This window comes from Chiloscyllium plagiosum, chromosome 23, assembly GCF_004010195.1.
Source record: "Chiloscyllium plagiosum isolate BGI_BamShark_2017 chromosome 23, ASM401019v2, whole genome shotgun sequence".
In the NCBI taxonomy this organism is placed as follows: domain Eukaryota; kingdom Metazoa; phylum Chordata; class Chondrichthyes; order Orectolobiformes; family Hemiscylliidae; genus Chiloscyllium; species Chiloscyllium plagiosum.
In genome coordinates, this window is record NC_057732.1 from 366035 (window position 1) to 379637 (window position 13603).

The window sequence follows — 13603 nt, forward strand, 5'->3', positions numbered from 1 at the left end:
ATTACCTGAATGGCAATCATTCTGTCTTTTCTTTCTTCAAAAGTGTTTTCTTATGCCTAATTTGGCATGAAATTCAACAATGCCAATTCATCTTCTTCAGTCATTGCGCAAATTTATATCCCAGACTTCATCAGCTACTTATCCTGTTCATTCACACTAGAGATGGCCTATTTCCCCACTGCCATTTCAGGGACAATACTTTGCCACTTGACACACAAAAAAATTAAAACCCTCTTTGTGGTAATGCACGTTTAACATTAGCAAATACTCTTAAGTACTGTAATGCAGCAAATTACAGTCTATTATGTGAAACGAGAGAGACAAAAATTAGTTTTACAACTCTGCTGAGAGATCAGCCTGTCTATACCCAGATCAAGGATTGCATTGGCACTTGCCTACTCAACCTCTACAGCTACCCTGTAGCCTGAGCATACTAGTCTGTGTACAACTGCACAAAAGTCGTCAGCAGCATCATTACTATAAAATGTTTCTTGCTCTTTGAAAAACAGTGAATCAAATGTTGCAGATAGAAAATGGAATAGAAATTTTACACAAAGCAGAAGAGGAAGCCCCAATCTGTAGGCTTAAGCCAGAGGGAAGGAACCGTGATACTTGGAAATGGTCTACTGATTGTACTGGAGCTCCATTTTCAAGTATACAAGACAAGTTGGACCAGTATGCACCATTTAAGGTTCTACTGTTTTTTTCCTTTTGTTCTCCAAGATGCAGATACTTCTTGGATTTGCATTTCCCATACTGAGTCAAGGTACAAAAACTATGGAATCAGACCTCAGTGTCACAGGAATCTGCTTAGCTCCCAGTGCACCAGTTCACATCGGTGATTTGCACTAGCCTCTCCTCAACCTACAACATGTATTTTTCCACAGAATATACAGAGAATCCACAGGATCAGCAATGGCAGAGAAAAGCAGAATAGTAAAGGGATGAGAAAGATTAGTTCTTTTTGGGCCAACTTGGCAGAAAGGTAGGCTAGGCAACTGGGATTGCTATTGGAAGGAAGCAAGAATGCTTCAGTCTTCAGATGACTGCAAGAGAGGCGCAGAGAGATGCTCTAGGCTTACCCCAGAGTGAGTCGAAAAGCGTGGTGCTGGCTGAAAAAGGGTTCCTGATGAAGGGTTCATGTCTGATACATCAACTCTCCTGCCCCTCAGATGCTGCCTGACCTGCTGTGCTTTTCCAGCACTACACTTTTCGACTTTGACTCTCCAGCATCTGCAGTCCTCATCTTCTCCTAGTTACCCCAGAGGGAGTCTCACCTGGGACGAAGCAGGAGAATAGAAAGGATAAAGAGGCTGATAGGTTTAAAGTAACGATTTATCACTACTGAAGTACCCAAAAGGGAAATTAAAGGCGGCATGTTGATAGGAAAGGAAAATCTAAGAGAGGTAAAGAGAAAAGGAAAAAAAGAGTAAATAAAGGAGATCAGATGTAATAAACTCAAATGCATTAAAAATATTAATCAAAAATCTGTCCAACACATTATGCAAGATGGCTGGCTAGAAATAAATCGAGTAATTTGATTCTCTTGCACACACTTTGTGCCTGATATTAAGTTCCCATTGACTACAAAACAAAATATAGATGATTCCTTCAATCCTGTCCCTGTAATATCACTACCAAAATCAACTTCCACATCTACCCAGTACCTTTTCATTTTCTCTTCTCTTGGGCAGTTTGCTGTATTTTGCCATTGCCGCATCATGTTCTATAGGAATAGAGATAGCAGTTAGTTATTTCAGGCATTGAATTATTTAAAACAAAATCACTCTAAGAACAGAATATTCAGATTAAATAATAATCAGTCAGATTTATTTTGACACACCATCTAACACTTGGTCTTATTATTATTCGACTTATTATTTGACATTCCACTCACACTATTCGTATTCATATTTTGATCTCTCTGCCATAAATTGTGTTCTGTGTGCGTCCCTCTCACTTCGGCTGATAAAGGGGCTACACTCCAAAATCTCGAGATTTCAAATAAACCTGTTGGGTTATACCGTGGTGTCATGTGATTACTGACTTTGCCCACCCTAGTCCAACATCGGCACCTCCACATCATTGCTAAAACTATATAAGGTATTAGTTAGACTACATCTAGAATACTGTGAATAATTATCCAAGGAAAGACATATTGACATTGGGAGCAGTCCAGAGAAGGTTTGCCAAGTTGACCACAGATTTGAAGGTATTTTCTTATGAGGTGAGGTTGATTAAGTTGTATCTGTACTCACTGCAGTTTAGAAGACAAGTGACCTTATTGAAACACAATGTTCTTAAGAAGCTTGACAGGGGAGATGCTGAGTGGTTTCTTCCAATTGTGAAAGAATCTAGAACAATCTGCAGGTAAACGCTCACCCATTTAAGACAAAAAGTAGGATTTGTTTTTTTTTCAGAGGATAATGAATATGTGGACATCCTATTTAAAGCTTAGCTGTTAATTATGTTCGAATCTGAAGTAGACAGATTTTTGAACAGTAAGGGAATCAAGGGCTAGGGGGAAAAGATAGGAAAATGGAGTTGAAAATTAATAGATCAGCCAGAATGATGTAGCAGGCTCAATGTACCAAATGGCTTATTTCTGCTCTATTATCGTGTATTAGAAGTCAGTTAACAATTTGCATTCAAATAGAAAATCGATGGAAATATAAGAGGGAATCATAGGAAAGGAGGTATTAGACATTTTAGTGAATATATAGGTGCACAAAAAGCAGAACATATCATGACTGATATTCTTCTCAACCCCATTCTCCTGCCTTCATCCCATAACCCTTGATCTGCTTACCAATCAAGAAACTATTTATCTCTGTCTTAAATGTCTTGGCTTCCACAGCCTTTTACAGCAATGGATTCCACCGATTAATCACCCTCTGGCTCCCAGCACAAGATGATAAGAGCAAAAAAATTAAAGATTTAGGAACAAGTGTAGATCACAAGATTTAGTTTCCACCTTATGCTCACATTAAAACTGCAATTTCTCTACGAGCTCTTTGAGCAAAACACATTGGTACCAGGTAGAATACACAATAAATTACTCCTGTTCCCATTTTAAAGCTGGGACACAGAGGAATATATATTTCTGGACAAATCACAAATTGAGAAATCTATACTGATTACTTGAATAAAAGGTCACGTATAAAAAAAGTCTACTCATCTGTGCTAATGTATTGTGGCTGAGGGGGTCACTTAGTTGCCTAGACAGCTGGTTTCCGTTGCAGAGTGACACCAACAGCATGTGTTCAATTCCCACACCAACTGAGGTTACCATTAAGGTATCTTTTTCTCAATCTTTCTCATTGCCTGAGGCATGGTGACCACCACTACCAGTTGTTCCTATCTAATGAGAACAACCTTTACTTCTGTTGTGGACAAGGTGTTAAGCACAATCCTAAAGGATGGATAAACAAAATGTTTTGAACAATGTCATGTATAAAATGGAATTGTTTTCCTTTCAATGGCTCAGGAGGTGCTGATGCTTGTGGTATTTTCCTCACCTGTGCTGACCCAGTATCCTGGGCTACCTCGGCATTGCTCTAGAGCTATGGTTCATTGTAGATAGTTGAATACATCCGAGAGCTCAGAGATTGCATTCTATACCAATCTGGAGGGTACGACATAACTTCGTACTAACATGAGTGTTTTCTGGTTCAAACACCTTCCCAGTTTTCCTTAAACCACGTTGTTACAGATGGCATTCATGAACAAATGAGAAGATGATGTGGGTCCCATTAAAAAAGAATTAATTTCAAAATCTTGGCATGCAAATAACACTGCACAATGCTTTTTCTCAATCAGCTTTTCAGTGGACGGTTGTTACAAAGGTATTAACAATTTCATTTTTTTAATAGCACAATCAGTTTGTATCATTTGTAAACATTGCACACCTTTAAAAAAAATCCTGGCTCATTCTGGCAGAATTTTTAAATACAATCAGTTCTTTAAAACGCAATAGTTGCGTTCTTGTGCAACCCCGTGTTACAGAAAAACTGTGCTTTAGAAATAGCACTTTAAGTGTTGGCGCTGCAATCGCGTTACAGCCAACACATGCTTTAAAAGTTCACGCTGTAGAAACAGCGTCCCCACTTCATCAGTCACATTGTAATGAATTCACGTTGACGAAACACGCACTACAACAGAACGACCTGTGAGATATTCTTTCACAAACCAGTTTCATCCAAGCAGTAGAAAAGTAGTTGTGACAACTTGTGTACCCTCCAGATTGGTACAGAATGCAATCTCTGAGCTCTCAGATGTATTCAACTATCTACAGTCTCAGTGGCATGAAGCCAACTAACAAATGTTGTAAGATGCAACATGCACCCACATCAGTGCAGCAATGTTACTGAAATTTTAATCAAATACACAAATTCAGCAATTTCAGGTATGTCAGAACGTCAGGTAATTCTAAGTTTAGAAGTAGATCAGAGATTACTATCAGTAGAATCTACAGATGACCAGTAGGGGATCTTCAGTACATTCCCATCCAAACATCCAGCGAAGAGGCCAGGACTCCAGACCTCATATCTAAGCTCAGAGAAGGAAGTGCTGGGTAGAGAGACCATAATTTATTCTGCATCCCCGCTCTTCTCATTCTAATAGCTGAACAGAATGTTTATGATGTTAATGCTGAAGATTAAAACGAGTCTTACTTTTGATGAGTTAAACGCTGCTGACATTGTGTCTGTTTACCTTGGACTTAAACAATGAAAAACCGAAGACTGCTGTTAAAAAATAGAAATTTCAAAAATTCAATTTTCTACAATTATCGAACACAATCAATGGATAGTTATTTGAAAGAAAATGTTGGCCTCTTGGCCCTTCCTTTCCCTGCCAGCTCTCTCCAAAGCAACTCAGCCAGTTCCATTTCCATAACATTTCCACTTCACCTGTGGAGGTGGGCATCTGAAGGTAGCTAGGCTGACTAAAGTGGTGTGTGACAGCAAATATGATCAGGCTAACGTAGATGACTCAAGGCGCACATGACAGCAAATGCTGTCAGGCCTGTGAGTCATGCTCACTGTAAGAGAGATATTCTGTTTAAAATAAGTGTTTATCATAGTAGGCATAAAAATACTGTATAAACAAGCTTCAAAGTTTGGGAGAAGATTTGTAGCTTGGGTGCTCGTTGTTGTGGTTCTGTTCGCCGAGCTGGGAATTTGTGTTGCAGACATTTCGTCCCCTGTCTAGGTGACATCCTCAGTGCTTGGGAGCCTCCTGTGAAGCGCTTCTGTGATGTTTCCTCCGGCATTTATAGTGATTTGTATCTGCCGCTTCCGGTTGTCAGTTCCAGCTGTCCGCTGCATTGGCCGATATATTGGTCCAGGTCGATGTGCTTATTGATTGAATCAGTGGATGAGTACCATGCCTCTAGGAATTCCCTGGCTGTTCTCTGTTTGGCTTGTCCGATAATAGTAGTGTTGTCCCAGTCGAACTCATGTTGCTTGTCATGAGTGTGTGGCTACTAAGGATAGCTGGTCATGTCCATACTACTCAGTACATACAAAATGTCACTGGTTCATTGTAAATCACCTTAAATTAGTATATTCTGATTATTCCAATCAGAGTAGTTTCTACTCACTCTGTCTAGACACAATTTTGATTACACCTATCAAATCTCTTCTCATGACCTTTCTCCTCCTCCAAGAAGAACATTAACTTCTCCAATCAAGCCATTAACTCAACTCCCTCATCCCTGGAATCACTCTTGCAAACTTTTTCATCACTTTTTCTGTAATCTTTAAAGCAGATACAGATTCTAAACTGCCAAACCCAGAGTTGTATGCAGTATTCCACTTGAGGGCAAACCAGTGTTTTAAAAGATTCCCCACAACTTCCTTGCTTTTATATTGTTTCTCTCTACTTATAAAGTCTAGAATCATACAGCTTTTTAAAAAAAATCTTAACTTACCCTGTTATTTTGAGAAGTGTTGATTGGTTGCCTAGTCATAACACCATTACATTTCAAGAAATGCCCATGTAACACGAGTTTACCAAAATAATGAACAGCTAAGAAGCAAAGAGTAAAAAGTAGTAGATACAAAAACAGATTGCTGGAAAATCTGAGCAGGTCTAGCAGTATCTAGATTAGATTTAGATTTAGATTACTTTACAGTGTGGAAACAGGCCCTTCGGCCCAACAAGCCCACACCGACCCGCCGAAGCGCAAACCACCCATACCCCTGCATTTACCCCTTACCTAACACTACGGAAAATTTAGCATGGCCAATTCATCTGTAGACAGAAATCAAAGTTAACATTTTGGGTCCAGTGACACAATGTCTGGGGAAGAGATTTTCCAGCAATTCCTGTTTTTGTTTCTGATTTCCAGCATCTGCTTTTTTTTTATTTAAGAAGCAGTGAAGTTGGGTCAGCCAGTATCAACTGCTTGACAGTCCAGAATCTGTACGAAGAAGAAACAAGTGAGCCTGCCTTTGAATGGAATAATTTTCTGTTTCCCAGTCTTCGGACAGATCCTGGTGTTGATACAGATGGCCAAGAATGGAATAGAGATTGTGTTACAACGTGTTACCTAGATAGAAAGAGCAATGAGATGATGACAGCAAGGGCAAGGTGTTGCTATTGGATAATGCCATTGCTACTGTTTCATTATTGGCAGAGTTTATCAGACCATTTAGAGGAATTGGAAATCCAGTCCCTCCTGAAATCCAGATCTGTTGCGTTCAAGTCGCGGGGTCCTGACATATACGGGAAATCTGGGTATGAACCTAGATCATGGCATCAGGGATGCCAACAGACAATACCACACTAAACTAGAGTCCCAGACTAACCACCTAAACAAATGCCAACTGAGGCAAGGTTTACATAATATATCTGGCTACAAAGCGAAGTTGAGTAGACTCACTGAGAACTACGCATCCCTCCCCGATGAGCTCAACCTTTCCTATGCTTGTTTTGAGCAGAATGTCAGTGAAATGTTTTCACCTATCCTGACAGTCTCAGATCCACCTGTACCCACAGTCATCACTGCAGAAATCACTGCAGATTGGCCTTCTTGAGTGAACCCAGTGAAAGAACTGGCCTGATGGAGTCCCTAGCCATGCACTCAGATCCTGTGCAGACCATCTGGTGGGAGTATTTGCAAATGTCTTTAATCTTTCCTGACTATGATGTGAGGTTACCACCTGCTTCAAGAAAACCACTATCATCCTGGTGCCAAAGAAACATCAGGCAACGTGTCTTTATCTCCACCTAGAAGATCTGACATCTATCATTGTGAAGTGCTTCGAGAGGTTAGTAATAGCACACAACTCCAGCCTCTTAGATTGCCTTGAATTATTACAATTTGCCTACCATCACGACAGGTCCACAACGGATGCCATCTCCCTGGCCCTACACTCATCCCTGGATAACACCTCCATCAGACTCCTATTTATTGACTTTAGCTCCGCCTTCAACACCATAATTCCAACAAAACTCATCTCTAAACTCCGAGACCTAGGGTTCTGATTCCCCCTCTGCAACTGTTTCCACGAATTCCTGACCTGCAGACTGCGATCAGTTAAGGATTGGCGAGAACACCTTCTCCACAATAATCGTTAATACCGGTATCTGCAACGCTATGTACTCAGCTCCTTACTATACTCCTTATATACTCACATCTCTATGTGGCCAAATTCAACTCATTTCGAAATTTGATGACACAACCGTAGACGGTTGGATTTCAAACAATGATGAGACAGAGGATCGGAAAGAGATAGACAGCTTAGTGGCATAGTGTGAAAGCAACAATCTCTCCTTCAATGTCAGTAAAATGAAGAACCTGCTCCTTGACTTCAGGAAGCAGAGTGGAAGACACCCCTGTCTCTAACAATGGTGCTGAGGTGTAGCTCATAGAGAGCTTCACATTCCTAAGAGTAAATATCACTAACAATCTATCCTGATCCATCCACGGCATGCTACAGTCAACAAAGCACTCCGACGCCTTTACATTCTCAGAATGCGATGGAAATTCAGAATGTCAATCGGGTAGAAGACAAAAAGTTTGAAAACACATATCAATAGATTCCAAGAACAGATTCTTCCTTGCTGTTCTCAGCCTTCTGAACAGATCTCTCAGTGGAATGGAGTTGATCTTTCTCTACACCTTCTCTGTAGCTGTTAATGCGATATTGTTTATGTAAGGTATGATTTGTCTGATTAGTATGCAAAACAATATTTTTCACTGTATCTTGGCACATGTGGTGGTGGTGGTGGTGGAGGAAAATTGCCTTTCAGACTGGAGGCCTGCGATCAGTAGTGTGCCACAAGGATTGGTGCTGGGTCCACCACGTTTTGTCAATTACATAAATGATTTGGATGTGAACATAGGAAGTATAGCAAGTAAGTTTGCAGATGACACCAAAATTGGAGGCGTAGTGGTCAGCAAAGAGGGTTACCTCAGAGTACAACAGACTCATGATCAGACGGGCCAAGGAGTGACAGATGGAGTTTAATTTAAGGAAATGTGAGGCGCTGCATTTTGGAAAGGCATATCTTAGCAGGACTTATACACTTTACGGTAAGGTCCTAGGGAGTGTTGCTGGACAGAGAGACTTTGGAGTGCAGGTTCATAGCTCCTTGAAAGTGGAGCCGCAGGCAGATAGGATAGTAAAGGTGGTGCTTTCCTTTGTTGCTATAGGAGTTGAGAGTTCATGTTGCAGCTGTATAGGACATTGGTTAGTTCACTTTTAAAATATTTGTGCGCAGTTCTGGTCTCCCACCTATCGGATGTTGTGAAACTTGAAAGTGTTCAGAGTAGATTTACAAGGATGACGCCGGGGTTGACGAATTTGAGCTATAGGGAGAGGCTGAATAGGCTGGGACTGTTTTACCTGGAGTGCTGGAGGCTGATAGGTGACCTTCTCGAGGTTTATAAAATCATGAGGGGCATGGATAGGGTAAATAGACAAAGTCTTTTCCCTGGGGTGAGGAAGTCCAGAACTAGAAGGCATAGGTTTAGGGTAACAGGGGAAAAATTTAAAAAGGAGCTAAGGGGCAACATTTTCACACAGTGGATAGTGCGTATATGGAACGAGCTGCCAGAGGAAGTGGTAGAGGCTGTACAATTGCATCATCTAAAAGGCATCTAGATGGGTATATGAATAGGAAGGGTTAGAGAGTTTAGGCTATCTGGTCGGCATGGTCGAGTTGGACTGAAGAGCCTACTCAGGGAGTAGTAATGCCATGGAATGCCCAGCCTTCAATAGTAGTGGACTCACCAACATTAAGTGCACTTAAATGTTCCTTGGATAAACATGGGTAATAATAGAATAGTGTAGATAAGGTGGGGCTTAGAGTGATATCACAGATCAATGCAACATCGAGGGCTGAACATTACTGCGCTGTAATGTTCTATGTTCCGTGCAGAACATCTCGATGAGAGGATTCTAGGTAATCCAAGATAGAGGACGGGAAAAATTTCTGGCTGTAACAGCTGCTCCTTTATTGAGATGTTTTAAGTGTTGGAGGCGATTTCCTCGAATTCCAGGAGCAGCGATTACTGTTTCATATGTTATTGCATTGTTTTGGAATGTTAGAGAAAAAAAATGTCAAAACAACAGCAGTTCTAAAGGGAGAAAAACAGACAAAGGAAGCACATGGTGAGGTCAGTGCAGGAGAGAGAGAGAGAGGGAAAGAAACTGACACCACAGTGAACCTGCACAGTTACTGCCTTTGCTGTTTGCATTCATGTATCGCTGGACATTGGAGTGCGTCTGGAAAAATTAAAAAACAGTGAAATTCACAACTGAACCTGGAGGGACCTGTTTGGGAAACGTTACAGTACAGAGGCAGATAAGTGGATTTTAAGCATGGCCTTAAAATAAGTCTGCACTACTGAGTAGAGTGGGTTCTTTCTTGATTGTGTGTTTTATTGATTTATGTATCTTGATTAAACTTAAAATATAAGCCATAAGTATTAATTTAACCTGGAGCACTGTTTTGTAGAGGAATAAGACAGTGCTATTTTCTGGGTCTGTAGATTGGAAGAAGCAAAAATGGCCTTTAGTACAGTGATGTGCTCTTCTTGTCGGATGTGGGAGTCTAGGGAGAGTTTGCGGGTTACTGAGGATTATATTTACAATAAATGCCATTGGTTGTGAATCCTATCAGATCAAAAGTATCGGTTGGACAGGCAACTAGAGGCAATGAGGAATTTACAAGAACAAGAGGATGTGATGGATGGCAATTATAGGAAGGGGGGAAAATCTCAGGTACAGTCACATAGATGGGTTAACTCCAGGAAAGGTAAGAGAGATAGGCAGAGAGTGCAGGAGTCTTCTGTGGCTATACCCATTTCAAACAAGTATGCTGTTTTGGAAAATGTAGGGGGTGATGGACACTAAGGGGTACGTAGCGCGAACAACCAAGTTTCTGGTATTGAGACTGGCTCTAATGTAATGAGAGGTACGTCGAGTTCCAAGCGATGAACTGTGTTAGCGGACTCTCTAACGTTTCTGCGGCCAGCAGCGAAAAATCAGAATGGTGTGTTGCTTTCCTGGTGCCAGGATCAAGGATGTCTCAGAGAAGTGCAGAATGTTCTCAAGGAGGAGACGGACCAGCAGGAGGTCATTGTACACATTGGAACCAATGACATAGGAAGAGAAAAGGTTGAGCTTCTGAAGGGAGATTACAGAGAGTTAGGCAGATATTTAAAAAGGAGGTCCTCGAGAGTAGTAATATCTGGATTACCCTCGGTGCTACGAGCTAGTGAGGGCAGGAATAGGAGGATAGAGCAGATTAATGCATGGCTGAGGAGTGGGTTTTTGGGAGAAAGATTCACATTTTTGGATCATTGAAAGCTCTTTTGGGATAGAAGTGACCTGTACAAGAAGGATGGATTGCACCTAAATTGGAAGGGACTAATATACTGGCAGGGAGATTTGCTAGAGCTGCTCGGGAGGATTTAAACTAGTAAGATTGGGGGTGGGGGAGGGTGGGACCCAGGGAGATAGTGAGGAAAGATTTCAAACTGAGACTGGTACAGTTGAGAACAAAGGCAAGTCAAACAGTCAGGGCAGGCAGGGACAAAGCAGAGAACAAGGCAGGTCTAATGAATTAAACAGCATTTATTTCAATGCAAAAGGCCCAACAGGGAAGGCAGATGAACTCAGGACACGGTTAGGAACATGGGACTGGGATATTATAGCAATTACAGAAACATGGCTCAGGGATGGGCAGGACTGGCAGCTTAATGTTCCAGGATATAAATGCTACAGGAACAACAGAAAGGGAGGCAAGAGAGGAGGGGGTGTGGCGTTTTTGATAAGGGATAGCATTACAGCTGTACTTAGGGAGGATATTCCCGGAAATACATCCAGGGAAGTTATTTGGGTGGAACTGAGAAATAAGAAAGGGATGATCACCTTATTGGGATTGTATTATAGATCCCCTAATAGTCAGAGGGAAATTGAGAAACAAATTTGTAAGGAGAATTCAGTTATCTGTAAGAATATGGTAGGGGATTTTAACTTTCCAAACAGGACTGCCATACTGTTCAGGGTTTAGATGGAGAGGAATTTGTTAAGTATGTACGAGAAAATTTTCTGATTCAGTATGTTGATGTACCTACTAGAGAAGGTGCAAAACTTTACCTACTCTTGGGAAATAAGGCAGGACAGATGACTGAGGGGTCAGTTGGGGAGCACTTTGGGTTCAGCGACCATAATTCTAATAGCTTTAGATTACTTAGATTACTTACAGTGTGGAAATAGGCCCTTCGGCCCAACAAGTCCACACCGACCCGCCAAAGCGTAACCCACCCATACCTCTACATTTACCCCTTACCTAACACTACGGACAATTTAGCATGGCCAATTCACTTGACCTGGAACGTGCAAACTCCACACAGTCAGTCGCCTGAGGCGGGAATTGAACCCGGGTCTCTGGCGCTGCAAGGCAGCAATGCTAACCACTGTACCACCGTGCCGCCCATGATGGAAAAGGATAGACCAGATCTAAAAGTTAGAAGGTCGAAATTGGAGGAAGGCCAATTTTGATGGTATTAGGCAAGAACTTGCAAAAGCTGATTGGGCGCAGATATTTGCTGATAAAGGGACGGCTGGAAAATGGGAAGCCTTCAGAAAGGAGATAACGAGAATCCAGAGAAAGTATATTTCTGTCAGGGTGAAAGGAAAGGCTGGTAGGTATAGGGAATGCTGGATAACTAAAGAAATTGAGGTCTTGGTTAAGAAAAAGAAGGAAGCGTAAGTCAGGTATAGACAGGATAGATCGAGTGAATCCTTAGAAGAATAGGTGTAGGAGTATAATTAAGAGGGAAATCAGGAGGGCAAAAAGGGGACATGAGATAGCTTTGGCAAATAGAGTTAAGGAGAATCCAAAGGTTTTTTTTAACAAATACATTAAGGACAAAAGGGTAACTAGGGAGAGAATAGGGCCTCTCAAAGATCAGCAAGGCGACCTTTGTGTGGAGCCACAGGAGAAGGAGCAGATACTAGACGAGTATTTTGCATCAGTATTTACTGCGGAAAAGGACATGGAAGGTATAGAATGTAGGGAAATAAATGGTGACATCTTGAAAAATGTCCATATTACAGAGGACGAAGTGCTGGATGTCTTGAAATGCATAAAAATGGATAAATCCCCAGGACCTGATCAGATGTAGCCTAGAATTCTGCGGGAAGCTACCGAAGTGATTACTGGGCCTCTTACCGAGATATCTGGATCATTGATAGTCACAGATGAGGTGCCAGAAGACTGGAGGTTGGCTAACGTGGTGCCACTGTTTAAGAAAGGTGGTAAGGACAAGCCAGGGAACTAGAGACCAGTGAGCCTGACGTCAGTGGTGGCCAAGTTGTTAGAGGGAATCCTGAGGGACAGGATGTACATGTATTTGGAAAGGCAAGAACTGATTAGGGATACTCAGCATGGCTTTGTGCATGGGAAATCATTTCTCACAAACTTGATTAAGATTTTTTGAAGAAGTAACAAAGAGAATTGATGAGGGCAGAGGGGTATATGTGATCTATATGGACTTCAGTAAGGCGTTTGACAAGGTTCCCCATGGGAAACTGTTGAGCAAGGTTAGATCTCATGGAATATAAGTAGAACTCGCCATTTGGATACAGAACTGGCTCAAAGGTAGAAGACAGAGGGTGGTGGTGGAGGGCTGTTTTTCAGACTGGAGGCCTGTGACCATTGGAGTGCCATAAGGATTGGTGCTACTTTTCATTATTTATATAAATGATCTGGATGTGAGCATAAGAGGTATAGTTAGTAAGTTTGCAGATGACACAAAAATTGGAGGTGTAGTGGACAGCGAAGAAGGTCACCTCGGATTACAGCGCGATCTTGATCAGATGAGCCAATGGGCTGAGAAGTGGCAGATGGAGTTTAGAACATAGAACATTACAGTGTAGTACAAGCCCTTCGGCCCTCAATGTTGCGCCAACCTGTCATACCAATCTGAAGCCCATCTAATCTGCCTCCGAGCTTACTTTCACAATCAGGACTCCCGCCCACCTTCCGAGGACCCCTTCGCCCACCTCCAACACACTGCATCCACCTGGACACCCCGCGCTGGCCTATTACCTGCCCTCGACCTCTTCATTTCCAACTGCCG

At 41.8% G+C, this 13603-nt stretch overlaps 1 protein-coding gene across 2 annotated transcripts in view; it reads right to left on the reverse strand.

The window, feature by feature from the left end:
- The window catches only part of appl2 (adaptor protein, phosphotyrosine interaction, PH domain and leucine zipper containing 2), a 151704-nt gene that overhangs the window by 63078 nt on the left and 75023 nt on the right, over positions 1 to 13603 (reverse strand). For both annotated transcript variants that reach the window (XM_043713268.1, XM_043713267.1), the window contains one exon: positions 1668 to 1726. In XM_043713268.1, coding sequence (XP_043569203.1) covers positions 1668 to 1726 — 59 coding nt within the window. The remainder of the gene's footprint in view (positions 1 to 1667; positions 1727 to 13603) is intronic.